The sequence below is a fragment of the Falco cherrug genome, chromosome 2, assembly GCF_023634085.1.
Source record: "Falco cherrug isolate bFalChe1 chromosome 2, bFalChe1.pri, whole genome shotgun sequence".
Lineage (NCBI taxonomy): Eukaryota > Metazoa > Chordata > Aves > Falconiformes > Falconidae > Falco > Falco cherrug.
In genome coordinates, this window is record NC_073698.1 from 3,020,320 (window position 1) to 3,037,157 (window position 16,838).

General features: G+C 55.0%; 1 protein-coding gene across 1 annotated transcript in view; it reads right to left on the bottom strand.

Annotated features, from left to right (window-relative positions):
* Window positions 1-16,838, bottom strand: part of DCHS1 (dachsous cadherin-related 1) — a 55,698-nt gene that overhangs the window by 13,303 nt on the left and 25,557 nt on the right. The window contains exons 3-15 of the mRNA XM_055701649.1: window positions 16,192-16,380; window positions 15,847-16,078; window positions 14,544-14,780; window positions 13,153-14,172; window positions 12,759-12,946; window positions 7,750-7,846; window positions 7,416-7,573; window positions 4,549-5,383; window positions 3,995-4,234; window positions 3,387-3,512; window positions 2,886-3,095; window positions 1,455-2,318; window positions 849-962 (exon numbers count right to left, since the gene is read on the bottom strand). Coding sequence (XP_055557624.1) covers window positions 849-962; window positions 1,455-2,318; window positions 2,886-3,095; window positions 3,387-3,512; window positions 3,995-4,234; window positions 4,549-5,383; window positions 7,416-7,573; window positions 7,750-7,846; window positions 12,759-12,946; window positions 13,153-14,172; window positions 14,544-14,780; window positions 15,847-16,078; window positions 16,192-16,380 — 4,510 coding nt within the window. The remainder of the gene's footprint in view (window positions 1-848; window positions 963-1,454; window positions 2,319-2,885; window positions 3,096-3,386; window positions 3,513-3,994; window positions 4,235-4,548; window positions 5,384-7,415; window positions 7,574-7,749; window positions 7,847-12,758; window positions 12,947-13,152; window positions 14,173-14,543; window positions 14,781-15,846; window positions 16,079-16,191; window positions 16,381-16,838) is intronic.

The window sequence follows — 16,838 nt, forward strand, 5'->3', positions numbered from 1 at the left end:
CTTCGTCCCCCAGCCTGTATTGATACCAGCTGTTGTGATATCCCCGTCTCTTCCAAACTACAGGGCAAGCACCAAACTCACAGCAAGGCACCCCTCACCCTGCTCTCAGCCAGGCTTTCCGTGATGCCGAGGAATGTACGGCCCTTCAAAGGCTGCCCTTTGAAGCATGTGGTGCAAACAATGCCAGCTGGCCCAGTGTCACTGGGCAGCACCCTGCAACCTGCATCGCTGCTCTGCCTGTGCCTGTGCTACCAGCCACCCACAAGCACCACTGATGTGTTCAGCACCTGCTGGCTGCTCAAGAACAGTCCGGTGCAGAGGGAAGACTCCGTTAGAATGCCCACTGGACAGTGTGCGGTTCCCTGTTTATTGTCACCTGTGGGACTGCACGGAGACAGTCATGAATCCACACCAGTGCTGCAGTCACAACAGCTACATGCATATCAGAGAACAAAGCATGGCACTACAGGTCCCTGGCTCTTGAGGCCCCAACACAGCATGTGTCACTTGGCTGAACTTGCCATTTGAGGCAGGGACTGCAACCAGATTGCATCTTAGTGATGGTCCTGGCCTCTGCTAACTCCTGAACCGGGCCTAGGAGGTTTTTGGGGAAAGGTCCAGTTAGGGGGGACCAAAATTGCGCTGGGAGCTGTGCTAACAACCTCTGGACAATGACAGGTTAGTGTCCATGTCTAAATGCTAAGACTATTTAATTCACTGGTATACAGGTGTAGACTGTGCTCCTGTGCCTTTGAGGGGGCTCTGAGCCTTGTGATAGCTGTGCAGGCACTGGCAGAGCACAGGTGGCCTCCCACGTACTACTTCCCCAGGTGGTCTCGGTGCTGTACCTGAAGTGGGCTGAATAAGGAAAGCATTCTTCTCGTTGCCGCTGATGATGCTGTATGTGATGCGTCCAGAAGATCCCCCGGTGTGCATAGCTTGGATGCTTGCCACAGCAGTGCCTGGAAGAGAGAGAAACACTGTGAAGGGGCAGCAGAGTCTCAGGGCAGGGCCCAGAGAGGGTCAGGGTGGTGCTTGGGCAGCACGTGCTGTACCACAGCAGCCCAGCTCTGCCCAAGGACGCTGCTGCCAGAGGAAGCGAGATCTAATGGTAACTCTGGGCTGGGAACCAGGATTCCTGTGGCCTGTCCAAGGCCCCTCTGTAGTCTCACTGTGACCCCTGGAGACCTTCCAGGAGTAACTGGGCACTTGTCATTGCCTAGTGATCCAAACACCCTGAGGCAAACGCACAGGGATTACCACCCTGAACAGCTTGGGCACCAGTCACAGCCTGCAGTCCCTTGGCTCTATCCAAAGCATAATGGGGCTTCCCAAGACCCTGCAGTGCTCCCTGGTTTGAGTTTTCCACAGCTTTGCCAGCCCAGCACCCACCTCCCATCCTGTTCTGTCCCAGTTCATCCCAGCACTTGCTGGTCACTCTGCTCAGCTGATACCTGGGGCAGCATTTTCTGGCAGGGCCACATCACTGGTGCTCCGGGGAAAGCGCAGCCCCCAGTAGGGCTCTTCCTGCAAATGGATCACCACCACACCAGTAGAGGAGAGTGCTGGTTGCCCCAGGTCTGTGGCCAGGATGAAGAGTGTCCGCTGGCGCTGGCTGAGTGACCCCAGGGGCTGCAGCAGTTGGATATCCCCTGTGTAGGAGTTGATTGCGAAGGCAGAGTTGGGGGTGGCAAGGCGATAGAGGATGGAGGCATTGGCACCTGCATCCCTGTCCTCTGCCCTCATGGTGGCCACAACCTGCTTGAGGGGTGTATGGCGGGACAAGTTGACGGTGAGTGGGCTGTGCAGGAAGGCAGGGGCATGGTCATTGACATCTCGCACTGTGACCGTGACACGCACAGCTGCACTCTTGGGCTCCCATGGTGCTGAGTCCACAGCCTTGGCCAGGAAGCTGTAACTAGGTTGGCGTTCCCGGTCCAGCACCTGGGCACTTCTGATGTGCCCACTCTGCGGCTCGACCTGGAACATGCCAAGTGACTCATTGCCCAGGTAGTAAGAGACCTGCCCATTGGTGCCCTCGTCAGGGTCCTCAGCCACGAGCTGCAGCACCAGGGCACCAACAGGCAAGTCCTCTGGCACCTCCACCACATAGGTGGGTTGAGCAAAACCAGGTGCATTGTCATTTAGGTCCAACACCCGCACGTTCACTGACATGGTGGCACTGCGTGGGGGGGTGCCATGGTCCTGCACCACCACAGTGAGGCTGTAGGAAGCAACTTGCTCCCGGTCAAGAGCACGTGCAGTGGAGAGGACACCAGAGACTGGATCTAGACTGAAGTCCTGCCTGGGGTCTCCATCTGGAAAAGAAGAGGGAATAACAAGACTGCATGACTATAACTGGTACAAGGAAGGACAGCATGAAGTCCGTCCCATTGTGACCTGGCAGGGAGGGCAGAGTGAGCTGTTCTCTGTAAGGGCCCAGTGAGATTGAATCTCGTTGGTCCAGGGGTGTGTATATGTAAGAATTGACTCCAACAGCTTACAGGCCGGTGCAGCTGCCAGAGGGAGCCCCCAGATAATGCATGGCATGATAACAGCAAAGACGTCTCACTTCGCAACCTGTAAATTCAACAGGTCAGACTAGCCAAGAGAGGTATGGAACTAGTCCAAGCCTAGGGAACCAGGCAAGAGCCTGGGGAATGAGGAACTGCAGGGTGTCTAGATCTTGGGGTGCACTTTACTGAGGGCAGAAAAACTAGAAGGCTGAGAGGTGGCAGCAGCTACATGTGGTTTGGAGCAGGAGAGAACTGAAGCGGAACATGAACTGCCATGGTTGATGCTTCGCAGAGTCATGGGCAACCCAGGGTAAACAGCCCTTACCTACTGCTAAAGAAAGAAGCTACAGAGCTCCCTGTGCTCCTCACCTGCCACATGGTATTCCAAGCGCCCATTCTCGCCTCCATCAGGATCGGTGGCCCGCAGGGTGTAAAGTGCCACAGAGCTTTGGTTCTCAGGGACCTCCACAGAGCAGGACTCGCTCTCTAGGTGTGGTGCATGGTCATTCTCATCCCCCACTGTTATCCGCACGGTTGCCTTGGAGAGGTTGGGGGGCAGGCCACCATCCCGTGCATAGACTGCAGGAACACAGCAAGACCACTGCAGCTTGCCCTCCTGACTGCGAGCTGCTATCAAGGCTGTCATATGCAAATGCCCAATCACGGGGGCAGCCAGGCATGGGATCACTGGCACTCCTGCATGCTCAATCTACCCAACAACCCTATTGCCCCACAAACCCCCATCACATCGCATGGCCTCCCCTCCCTGCAATACTGCCCTACCCCAGCAGCAGGGAGCACCCATCTGCCTCCCCTGTGCTCCCTACCCCTACGCTGCTGCACCCCTCTCGCGCATCAGCACAGCCCTACCCATCAGCACGTGTTGCTCCTGCTCCTCGCGATCCAGGACACGTGTGGTGACAATAAGCCCCGTCTGTGGGTGGATGGAGAATGGCCCCCCAGAGAGACCCCCATAGGACACCTGCCCGTTGGCACCTGCAGGGAGGAACGTGGTTTGAGGGCAGCCCAGCAGTGACCCCAGAAGCCTCTTATTTGGCTCACAGCCCTGCACCTCCCTCCTCCCAGGCTTCCCACCCAGGGGCCACGAAGGCTGTGGGAGAGGATGAGCTCACTCCCTGGCAAGTAAAGCTGGGGCAGAGGTGTGTGGTGGAAGAGGTCCTCGCCCAGCCCAGCTTATAGAAGGGAAGATGGGCCAGTGAACCTCCAAGGAAGCAGAGGAGCTTGGAAGAGAGGCTTAGGGAGCAGAGGGAATCACAGTCCCTGTTCTCATTCTCAGCTCCTCCCAGGATTCAGCCTTCATCTCTTATCTCCAGGCCAGGTGATGATCCTTCCTTCCATGGTCATCCAGGCTCTCCAAACCAGGTGGAAGGAAGCAGAATGCACCCAGTTCTGGGTGCTGCATCTCCAGAAGGACCCCTGAACAAACTGGGCAGCTCACCCTTGCCCTGCATCCTCACCCAGGTCCCGGTCCGTGGCCAGCACCTGCAGCACAGGGCTGCCAGCTGGCAAGTTCTCCATGATGTGTGCTTCATACTCAGGTTTCTCAAAAGTGGGAGCCTCATCGTTGACATCCAGCACCAGCACGGACAGTAGCTGTGTGGCGGAGCGGCGTGGGAAACCATGATCCGTTGCTACCACGGTCAGGTTGTGCTGTACCACCTCCTCCCGGTTCAGGGCCCGCACAATGGAGAGCGCGCCTGCAGACACAGGGAGACTGGCAAGCTGGGACCACATGGCACCAGGGCAAACTGTTCCCAGGACAGAGCTATTGCAAGGCTGCAGGCACTGCAGTGAGCCAGGGACAGCCAGGTCTCGAGAGAGACAGCAGTATCATGCCAGCCAGGTGCTATGCTTGGGGCTCTACGCACCCCGCAAGTCTCCTCCTCTGGGTTCCCCAGCCCATGCCCTCCTCCTGCGCACCATGCTACATCCCCTTGTGCCCCTGCACCCTCCTCAGTCCCCGTGTTCCCCGCATCCCTGCTGTGCACCCTGCACCGCCCTGGGCCCTCACCAGTGCTAGGGTTAAGGTGGAAGCGGCCGTCACTGTTGCCTGCTCGCAACGAGTAGCTCACGCGTCCGTTCTCTCCCAAATCGTTGTCCTGGGCCACCACATGCAGCGCCACAAACCCCGTTGGCTGGTCCTCCATGACGCTGACAGCAGCAGGTGAGAGGAACACGGGCGCATTGTCATTCTCATCAGTCACAAACACACGGGCCGTGACAGCCGTCGAGCGGCGCTGGCTGATGTTGCGAGCCTGGTCCGTGGCCTCCACCACCAAGAGGAAGGAGGCAGCAGCCTCCCGGTCAAGGCTCTGGCGGAGGGTCAGCAGCCCTGAGCGGCTGTCAAGCTGAAAGGGAGCCCCGGAGGGCTCCTGGTGCAGCAGGGCATAGCGCACCTGGCTGTTGGGGCCCACCCCGTCCCCGTCCAGTGCCTGGAAGGTGAAGATGGATGAGCCAGCCTGGGCATTCTCGGGCACCACGATGGTGATGGGGTCTTCAGGAAAGGTGGGTGCCTGGTCATTGCAGTCTTGCACGTGGATCTGTACCAGCACTAGTCGGCTGGAGGGATAGCCATGCTGTGTGTCCTCAGCACTCACCTGAAGCACATGCCGTGCCCCAGCTTCATAGTCCAGCTCCCGGGCAGCGTAAATCTCCCCTGTGACACTGTCAACCACAAAGGTGCCATCCCCACCACCTCCTACCACTGTGTAGGTCAGCTGTCCTCGCGCAGGAGCATCTGGAGGTGCCACCGAGCCAATCACAGACCCTGGCCTGACCCCCTCAAGAGGGTGCAGGGTCAACACAGTGGCATCAGGCCGTGGAAGCACCCGGGAGGATGGCAGGACCTGTAAGGAGAGGCAGCAGTGAGGGACACATGCCAGGGTGCTGTGTGCCAGGAGGTCCTACTGGGGAGCCAGTGCAGAGTGGGACATGGGGCCTGCAGGGAGCAGCTGTCGGGAAGCAAAGTCTCATCTATTGTGGCCTAACAGATGAACAGCAACCTGAGAACCTGAAAAACACACTGAGAACAAGCACGGGTTTTGGCAGGGTGAAAGACGAGCTTCACCAGGAGAGTTAGGGTAGGTAAAGACAGACAGAGCTGCTGACTGGGCAGAGGAGGCTCAGGGGGGATCTTGCCAAATACAAAAACCTGAAGGGAGGGTGCAAAGAGGACAGAGCCAGGCTTTTCCCAATGGTGCCCAGTGCCAGGACCAGAGGCAATGGGCACAGGCTGAAACACAGGAGTGTCCCTCTGAACACTGGGAAACACTTTTCACTGGAAGGGTGACTGAGCACTGGCACAGGTAGCCCAGGGAGGTGGTGGAGTCTCCATTCTCAGAGACAGTCAAAAGTCACCTGGACATGGTCCTGGGCAACTGACTGGATGTCTCTCCTTGAGCAGGGTGGTTGGAAAAGATGACCTCCAGAAGTGCCTCCCCACCTCAACCATTCTGTGAGTCTGTGATTGTGTTAGATACTGCAAAGGCAACAGACACCAGCAGAAAAAATTGTGCAAAACATAAGCAAGAGTGGGAAAGATGAGAGGTAACACTCATCCAGATGAGAGATATAGAGAAGAAAGATTATCCAATATTACCCAAAGATACTGGATTTAATTTGGGGATGAAGTGCACCTGCAGATGGGACAGAGGATGCATGAAAAGCCACAGTGTTATCTGAAGGGAAAATATGTTGAAAAGCTCAGTGCACTCATGTCAAGGAGCTGGGGAAAGAGAGAATACAGCAAAACTGTCAGCCCAAAGGGGTATCAAAACTCGCAACTGTCAAGCAAATTGCTACATTATAGGGATGCCAACATGCACTTCAGGGACAACCTGCTTGCCAGCCTGGCCTGAACACTTTGAAGGCTGTAGAACAACTTTAGTGACAAGAACAGTTACAGACACGGCATAAAAAGGAAGTGGAATAAAATGCATTGTGAAATGGCTAAAGGCAGATGTGTCAGGCTAACACCTCTGCTCTCCTCAAGGACAAAGGAAATGCAGTGATTCTAACTTGCCTGGGTTTTAGCTGGGCTCTGATGCACATGGGAGATCACTCATTACACTGAGAAAAGGCACAGTATGAGTGTGGCTGTGTGACAGAAAGGACTAGAAGACTGACTGGCTCAAGGAAAGCCATTAGCTGGCCTTTGCAGAGATGGCTCTTGGTGCTGGTATTTGCTTTTGACAGATGCAAGGGCACAAGAAAGCTGAGCACATTATTAACTTGTTGACGATGTTAGAGGGCACGGCCAGCACAGAAAGCAGCAGAATGTCAAACAAGGAGAGTCAGATGGCTTTGGGAACTGCAAGAGCAGGGACAGAAAGCTGTGGAATGGTGTGCTGTGAAGGTGCCTTAACTAGGGGGAAACCGAAGTCTCTGCTGTAAAAGGAAGCTCATTACTAACAACAGAGAAAGGACTTGGCTGTCTGGGCCAACACACCAGACAGCAAGCGCCAAAGTTATATGGACATGAAGAACACCCCGCATGTCAGGAATGCTGTTTTCAATAGCTGCTGGGAAGGATTAATTTGTCTGTGCAGGGGACCTCTGAGGTCTTCTCTGCAACAGCATATCCAGGACAGGCTTTGCTGTCCAGGAAAAAGACAGAACTGCTTACTATTAATGCTGTTGACCACTTTACAAATGAGAACACACACAATGGCAGACAGACCCACCCCTTCCCGTCCCAGGTTCTCCACACAGATTTTAGGGCTGGATCAATAGCTGAGCAAGGGCAGAGGGTGCACTGGGATGAAGGCAGTGGAGGGTGGGAAGGCAGGGAGGAGGGCTGCCAAGTAGCTAGATGGTGTTCTCCAGGACGCGAGCAAGGGATAGATGGTGCAGGAGAAGAGGAGCAGGGGTGCTGGATACCTGAATGCGAATGATGGCTGACGTACTGCGAGGTACCGTGCCCCTGTCACTGGCTGTCACAGTGAAGATGTACTCGGCACGATCAGATCGGCGTAGAACTGTGGCAGTCCGCAACTCTCCAGTAGCCATGTGCAGTGTGAAACGCTCTGCCCAGGCTCCTGCAGAAAGAAGGTGAAATGCTGCAGGAAAAAGCAGAGAGGAGGGAGGGCAGGGAGCAGGTTGGGATGGAGGAGGGAGCACGGTATGGCAGAGCTTGGGCAGTGGGCACCCATTTGCCCACAGGGGTGATGGCTGCAAGGCTGAGAGCACCATCAGTCAGTTCTGCAGCTCATACCTATCAGTGAGTAGATGATGGTCCCATTCTCACCCTCGTCGGGGTCCTTGGCCTGCAGGGAGGCGACTAGAAGTCCCGATGGCTTCTCTTCCAGCACCTGTAGCACAGCCCAGGGAGCAGCTGAGTGGCACAGGGCACCCTTCAGACTACCCCCACAAAACCCCGAGCATGGCACAGGATCTGCACCTCCCTACAGCAGCTGCACACCTCACCCAAGGCACAGATCCTGCTGCAACACCCACAGGCTGTGCCCGTAGCGAAGCTGGCAAAGGGAGTTTCTGCCATGCCAGCCCTCCTCCCATACCGCCCTGTTTAGCAACCAGCTTAGCGGCGCTGGGGCATGCTGCAGCAGTGAGCTGCAGTGTGATGGCGGGACACCATTTCACTCCTGTTATGCCTAAAGCCTCTACAGCTAGGTAAACCAGGGCTCCACCACCGTCCTGGTTCTTTCTGCCCCCCAACAGACCCCTTCAGCAACATGCAAAGGTGTGAGCACTGACGGGCTCAGAGGCCAGTCACTCTGGGAATGGAAGATGACTTTCTCAGTCCCCACCAGCCAGCCCAGGGAGGTCTGCAATCTCTGGAAATGCAGCTGGCAGCTCTTCCTGCGCTTGGACACCTGGACTCTTAGGGCTTTTCCCTTCTCTCTCTTGTTCCTAGCTAGCACTGCTGACTACCTGTCGGTAGGCACTTAAGAACACCATTTTGTGCCAGTGCATCACAGTACCATCAAGGCATTAATTATGCACATGCTCCACTAATCCCATATTCTCAGGTGAGTTACCAGCCTCCTGACAGAGACCACATGTAACAGCATTGCATGCAAACACCTTTCCCAGATAGTTATGGAAATGGACCCATCCCCATTACTGTCCCTCACCACCTGTCAGTTTTTGGGATTACCCTCAGCAAACAACCCATGCCTGCTGGCTGACCTGTCTCTCCTCCAGCACAGACTCCTTGCAGCCACCCACACCTGACGGGTAGGGCAGGTTCTCCACTTGGCACAAATTCTGTGGTCCCTTCCACACCAGAAGACATCAAATTCACATCCTAAAGCTACAGACCTCAAATGCACATCCTATCAGCACATCCCACAGCACAAATCATCCTCACAGATCTAGCTGTGCTAGGTGACCTCTGTGTGGTACCACTTTAATGTATTCATGAAAAAGACAAGTGGAATCAGAGCAAGAATGCAAGGAAAGAATCCCAGGAAAGAAGCTGCAAGCTCCTGAGAGGAGGCAAGTGTTAATGCTGTTGCACAAGCTGCTGGCATCACACTGGTAGCGCTCAGGGAGGGGAGACCAGAGGAGCTGGCCTTGTTTAGCCAGGCCAAGCAGTGATGTGACTGCACTCTGTAAACACTGGGGAGAGGGGAGGGAAATTCCAAGGAGAGAGAAGAGCTCTTTAAGCAAAAACACAATATTGGCACAAGAACAAATGAGTATAAAGTGGTCAGAAATTAGTTTAGGCTGGAAATTAAGAGACGGTTTTTAACTACCAGATCAAGGAATCTGGAACAGCGTTTCACAGCAGCGATGGAGGCAGAGGACCTTCTAAATATAGCTCAGCTGTTTATGAAAAGGAGTGTCTGCGTGGACACCTCTGATTGGGGCCATGCTTAGGAGGCCCCTTCCAGCCCCTCCTCTGTAACAGGCTGGGGCAGAGCCTGCCCCCCATCCTGTCCCTAATCGCCCCCCATCAGGATACAAGGGGCTCCTGCTTCATGTGCATGGCCGCGCTTCTCTTCCACAAGGACTCAAACTCCATCTGGGGAAAGTAGTGACTCAGCAGAGGAGTTGGATCTACACAGGCTCCATGTACAAATGCCATCTCAGATGTACAACCAGACGAATAAACAGCAATCAAAATAGTCTTGCCTCTGCAAAAACCTCAGCCTTAGTAAAACTGCTACCAGGCAGACTTGTCCAGGTCAGGTGTCCACCCTCCAAGAAGGCTGCTGCAAATACCAGTTTGGTCTGAAGATCAGAGAGCCACCTCAACCACTGGCCTAGCTCTGACAGTGGCTGGCAGTGGATGTATAGAGAAGATGCAAGAAATAGGGTATGTATGGAATAATCCTTCTGTGAAACCTTCCCAGCTTCCAGCAGTCTGTGGCTAAAGTCACTTCCTGAGCCACAGATCGTATTTTTGTTCAACAGCCTTTGATGGATTTTTTTCTTTCCATAAATTCATCTAGTTTTGAACCCATGTAACTTTTGGCAATGATTTCACAATTTAATTATGTTCTGCATAAAAAAGTACTGCCTTTGTTTATTTGAAACCTGCTGCCTGGTCATTTCTTATGAAGCTGCCTGCATAGGTCTTGTGTTGTGAAAAAAGCAACTTCTAATGTCCCCATGACTTTCTCTGTGCCATTTACTGCACACCTCTGTTATATTCCTACAGTTTCTTCCATGCCAAAGAATGTTAAATTACTTTCTTTCTGCATGGAAACCATTATCTGCTGAAGATCACATTAACATCCTTTTCTGAACCTTTTCTAGCACTACTGCTTATTTAGTAGAATGGAGGCTGGGCAGAGCGTGTGTGCGGAATTTGAGAGGTAGGGTAATGATGTTTTCTTTAATTCTCTGTTCCTTTTCTAATAAAACTCAGCATTTGACTTGCCTTTTTGAATGCGGCTGAGCCCTGAGCTGACATTTTCACAAAGCATTCATGGTGACGCCCCAATCTACTCCTTAAACTTCCATAACCAGTTCAGAGCCCACCACTGTGTAAGTGAAATTCATATTGCTGTTTGCCATCTGTATCACTTTCCAGTTAGCAACCGTGACTTTCATTCCCCGTCTTCTTTTCTAATTGGACAGTCAAACAAGATCTTTCTACAGTTCTTCTCAGGGAGCCCTCACCTTTATTACTATGAACACTATGAACAGATCAGTAACATCAACAACCAACCACCTCTTCCGGAGGACATATGTAAGCACTAAATAGCAAGGGCGCCAGCACCAGTCCTAGGCACCCACCAGTGATATCCCTGCTCTGTGAATACAGACCGCTTCTCCCCCCTCTTTGCTCCCTCTCCCATTTCCCAGGGATCATTCCCTGGGAGGATCTATTACAACTGCAGTTCCTGGTAGTACTACTGCAACCACCTGGTCTTGCCAGTGTGCTACCAATGTGCTTGACAAGCGCATCTTGCAACCCGGCACTGGGAGATACCCCTCTAGCTGATGCTTAAAGCAAGGTGCCCATACAGAAACCTCCCTCTGCTTTGCCTAATGAACATTGATATGGACACTCCAGTGAGCAAATCTGCAATAAATCACTTGAGCTTTTATCATTCAGGTCTTACTTTCCCCTCCAAGCTTTTCTTCTACACCTAAATCATGACTAACAGCAGCCTCTTCCTCTGCTTCACCCTTCCCTACCTGTGTTTCTAGCAGGAGAGCTTCAAACCACAGTGCTCCAATACTTGTTTCGTTCAGAACTGTCATAGCATTTACCTGCCTTCAGGACTCTAAATCTGTCCCGACCTCACTCTTTCCCGCAGGATGTGTATGCTTTTGTGGTACCTTTGTATGAGAAGACACCTCCCAAGCTCTAGCAGGACACTCCCAGCATTTCATGCCCCCAAACACTGGAATCAACTGCAGAACCTGCTGTGCAAGTGTGCGGTGGGTATCCCTGCCCCAGAGAGAGGACACTCAGCAGGCTGCAGACACACAGTGTGAGCTATGCCATTTTGCAGAGCCTGTTCAGTCACAGCCTCGGCAATGCCACGGCTGGCCCCTGGCCTGCAGGAGAGACCCAAAGGCCAGAGCCCTGCTCAGACAGAGGACAAGACTAACTTTGCCCTCCTCTGCCTCCACCAGGCCCTGAGAGACGCCTTCATCCAGGCCAAGCCTTGACAGTACTGCAAGCCGAGACTGCCAGCTGGACATGCAAGAAGGCAGCTGGGCAAGGGATGGCTGCAACCTGTAACAGGAAGGGAAAAAGCAATGAACAGGGAAGGTGTGACTGGAGGTGCAGTGTCCCCAGGGTCCTGTGCTGATGGTCATCCAGGCACGGCAGTGACCTGCCAATACAGTCCTGCCTGCTCTGACCTGCCTCTGGTGTGCGGCTCAGGCAGGACCTGTGACAGACAAAGGCTGCCATCACTGTGATGGTTTTAAACCCAGCACAGCACAAGTGGCTTTGAGAGCACTGCCTGAAGCGCAGCAACGTGCAGAGCAAGCACATCCTTTTGGCTGCAGGTTCTCCTCACTCTGTGCAGAGGAGATGAGGACAGGGCTTCTACTGCTGCCCATCCTGCTCCACTGTGGCCAGCACCACTCGCCCAGCTCCCGCGAGCCCTCACCACAGGGGCTACAGCCGAGCAGATGCAGCCAGCTGGGGCTGGGGGTGGAAGGTTGGTCCTCACCCACTTCTGTTGAGCAGCACAGACATAAATCGGGTTGCAGCACACTCAGTGCCCGCGTGACTGCTGCCACCACACAGCACTGAGGGGGAAGGCTGGCCTGGGACCCATAGCAGATTCTCAGAAAACCCTTGTGAGTGCAAAATCCAGCTGGGCAGTGCTTTCTTGACCTCCTAGAAAGCCAAGTGGCTATACCAAAATTCCTGAGACCTAGATGTTAATGGCAGCCCATGCTTCTCTGCTTGCCAATGTCTTTCACCCCTGGCTCTGCTGGACCAGGTTTTGGGCTCCCTTTCGCTTTCCCTGCTTGCAGACGTGTGAGCCAAGAGCTTCTGCCTGCTGGTCAGTTCTATTGATCTCAGAGCCCTGTGCAGTCCTCACCTGCTCTGTGCACAGGGTTGTCTGCATTTCCCAAGGACATGACCAGTCGTACCACATCTCAATCAGATTTACCAGACTGCCCTGGCTGCTGCATAGATGCAACTTGTGCCTGCTTATCTCCCACCCTGAAACTTGGCTGGGTGCCCCTGCCCACTCCCTTTGCCCCTGCAGAACTGCCTGTCCCCAAACCCAGAGGCTATCACACCCCGGCCTCACCAGGGCTTCAGCCTGCTGCCCCTACCTGCACGGGTAGCTCCTGACCACTGGCCACGTGAAGAAAAGCAGGAGCATTGTCATTCTCATCCAGCACAGTGACATAGATGGTTCCTGTGGCACTGCGGGGTGGCGCTCCCCCATCCTGCACGATCACCAAGAGCTGGTAGCTGGACTGCTGCTCCCGGTCCAGGCTATGCTTGGTGCTGAGCTCCCCTGCGAGGGAGAAGTGGGGACACAGCTCAGCCCAAAAAATGCTTTAGAGAAGAGCCAGTGCTCAGGTATGTTGCTGGGGAGCCCAGCACCACAGAGGGAGGAAAAGGAGTATTCTTTTGTGGCGCTGGCCTGGCCCGCATCACTTTTGACCTGCCCTGGACTTTCTCCCCAGCCAGCCCCAGCCTAGGAAGCCAAAAGTCTCTCACCTGTCTGTGTGTGGATAAGGAAGTTGGGATCGTGCTGGAGCAGGCGGTAGGTGAGCCGGCTGTTCTGCCCAGCATCCCGGTCACTTGCCATCACCCTTCCCACACTGCTACCAGGAGCCTGATTCTCAGGAACAGTGAAGAAGTAACGCTCCTCACTCAGCCGGGGGCTGTTGTCATTCTCATCAGTGATGCTGATCCGTACAGTGCTGGTGCCTGTTTTCCGGGCTTCCCCCCCTGCACCACTGCCTCCTGCTGAGGCCAGCACCGTGAGCACATACAGGTCCCGTGTCTCCCGGTCCAGTGCGCTTTTGACATACAGCCAACCACTCTCAGGCATGATGCCAAAGCTGGCAGCATCCCCATCTGCACGCAAGTGGTAGGTAAGGGTCACGGATTCTGCATCGCGTGCCAGGGCCCGCACCTGCAGGAAGCGGGTGGAGACGGGCACACCTTCCTGCACCTCCACGCGGTAGGTGAGTGTGTCGAAGATGGGCCCATTGTCATGCTCGGCTTGCACGTGCACCAGCAGTGTGAACGTGGAGCTGAGCTGGGGAACACCGCCATCGCGGGCCATGATGGCCAGCCTGTAGGCTGCACTGGCTTCATACTGCAGGGCCCCGATCAGTCGCACCGCCCCTGAAGAGCGCTCCACGCTGAAGGTGCCATCACCTCCTGACACCAGCTCAAAATACACCTGACCGTTGGCACCACTGTCACGGTCCTCGGCCTGCAAAGTGTACACTGTAGTCCCAGGTTCTGTGGCTTCTGGCAGCAGAATGGAGTCAGAGGGGGCTGGGAACACCGGCACATTGTCATTCACATCTGACACAGAGATCTTCACGCGTGTGTTGCTATAGGCGGGAGGTGAACCACTTCGGGCTTGGACATCCAGAACGAGGACTGCCTGGGACTCATGATCAAGAGGCAGGCTGGTGCGGAGCTGCCCGGAGGCAGAGTCAATAGAAAAGTAGCCATGAGGATCCCCCGAGGAGATGGAATAAAAGATGTCATCAGCATGACCTGTGGACAAGGAAACAAAGACAGGAAGAACTATTTGTGTACCCAGCTCACCTCCTCAGCCCCCTGCAGACAGCAGCAGCATTGGGCAGCGCTGCCTGCGGCAGACTCTGCTTGGGAGGCGTACAGTGGCACTGTGTACATGTACATGTATGCACAGATACATGTGTGGAAGTGTGTGTACACACACGTGTAAGCACACATGTGAGAGCATGCACTGAGCTGACTGACAATCGCATGGCTGCACATTCGGGTATGTGTGCCCCTGTGTGTGCGCAGAGCTCCCAGAACAGGGTTGCTCTGTGAGGAGCACCTGCTTCAAGATGACGTGGGGACAGGAAAAGTGACTGTGTATGAAAGGGACAAGCTCATACCTGGAGGGTTCTGGGCCCGGACAGCTCCCACACTGGCACCCTGCAGCATGTCCTCAGGCACTGTGAAGAAGTACTGAGCTTGCTCAAAGACAGGGGGTGAGACTGTGCCCTCCACGATGCTGATGTTCACCTGGGCATTGGGCTGTGCCTGTAGGCCCCCACCATCTTGTGCAGAGATCACCAGCTGCACCAGGGTGTTGGCTTTACCACTCAGCGACCATGAGAGGGAGATGACACCTAGGGAAGAAAGCAGCTCAGAGGGCACTATGCCCGCACCCCTGCCTGTGTCTGGCACCAAGGGAACAGGCCGAACCATAAGCTTGAAAAGGAAGACCTAAGGGGACAGTCAACAATGCGTGTGTGTTGCAGGGGGGAGGTCACCATGGAAGAACCGGAGTAAAGAAGAGGAGCCCGCCTGGGAAAGCCTCCCCAAATCCCCCCTTCTCAGTCTTAAGCCCAGCCCTGAGCTAAGCAGGGGTAAGGGCTGGGGGCAATAAGCCAGAGGGCAGGTCTTGGGACAGGGGAAGGAGTGAACAGGGCTTCCCCTGCGGGGTGCAGGGTCACGACACAGCAGGTGGGATCTGGGCTGTGAGGAGGCTCTTGGAGGAGACACAGAACTGAAGGACCATCCGCAACAGGCCCTACAAAGGAGGTCGCCCTGCATTAGGATGGCTGGTTGGCCTGTCTCATCCCAGTCACATTCTGGGAACCTGGGGACCAGTGTGGAGGGACCCTGATGCCTGTGTTGAGCACAGGGCTCCTTCTTGTTCTGCTGAGAGACCCTGGCACCACACACCCATGCACTCACCTCCCTAGCAGAAACTGCTCTGGCTTTGGTGGCCAAAGCAAGGCAGAGCAAATGCAGCCAGCGGGAAAGGTGGGACTGAGCACAACAGAGCGTCACAGGGATGAAGAGTAAAACTGAGCAGGGGAGGGGAGGGAACAGGGCAGGGACAAGGAACTAAGCAGGATACAGCCTGATGGGGCAAAGCAAGCAGCATGCAGGAGGAAAGGCGCAGTGAGTCACGGATGGGGAATGAAAGAGAGGAGGGAAGACAGGACAAGTGAGGAACAGAGCAGGGGGCAGAAACAAAAGGTCAGAGACTGAGTCTGGGAAAGGGCTGCCAGAGGCTCAAGAAGCCGAGGCAGGGAAGATGTGGCAGGGAGAGGAACAGATGTATCCTGGTGGCAGATTGCACTGCTGAGATGACCAAGCACTGTCCCTCAGGCTGGTTCTTACACCTGCCCGCATCCCATTGCTCTGAGCGCTGCCTACTCTGGCTGCCCTTGAGCTCTCTCTCACCTGTGTCCTTGTTGAGGGCAAAGAGAGGGGGTGAGTTTCCCAGGACAATGTGGTAGGTCACTCTCCCGTTGAGCCCCTCATCCTTGTCGTGGGCAGTAACACGCAGCACAGCTGTACCTGGCATGCTCTGCGTGCTGATGCTGGCAGCATACTCCAGGGGGTAAAACACTGGCTGGTTATCATTTATGTCCTCCAGAAAAACTTTCACATAAACCATGGAGTTCAGGCCACCCTGTGGAAGGACCTGATCAGAGACGGTGCAAAGAGCAGGGGCAAGAACAACAGTGTCCCCTGCACAGTGCCGAGACAGCAGCATCGCATCCCCGCGGCCACTCCAGCACTCACCCCATCAACAGCAGTGATGGTGAAATCATAGGCAGATGTGCCCTCATCACGATCCAGAGGCTGCACAGTGCACAGCTGCCCCGTGTGCTTGTCGATGCTGAACTGTGTGGGGACAACACTGCCGATGCCAGAACCAATGGAGTAGGAAAGGGAGCCAAATGTGCCGCTGTCTGCATCTGTGGCTGTTACCTGGATGAGGGAAGGCACTACATGAACAGGGCTGGCATCACAGAGAAGACCACGAGCCAGACCCAGCCCATCACCACCACCTCCGCAGTCCAGGGCCGCCATCTGCTCCGTGGCCCACAACCACTGCACAGTCCTCAAAGCTGTCCATAGTCAAGCAGACCGACAGTTACTGCCTCAACCCTGCGATCCCCTGTCCCAGACAAGCCAACACTCCCTCTGCAGCCCTCCCTGCAAGAGGACAGGGTGTCCCAGGGCTTCAATGACTGCAGACAGTGTCCTGGGCCCTGCTGCAGGCAGCTGTGGGGCATCCCAGGATCAGCCCATGCTGGCCTGGTCCCCGTGAAGGGTCACAGAGGTGGGGGAGCACAGAGCTGAGACTTGTAAGAGCTGCACCCTGCTTTTCTATCTACAGTGCTGCCATGGGTCCCTGCATCATCAGAGGTGCCTTGTTTCAGGTG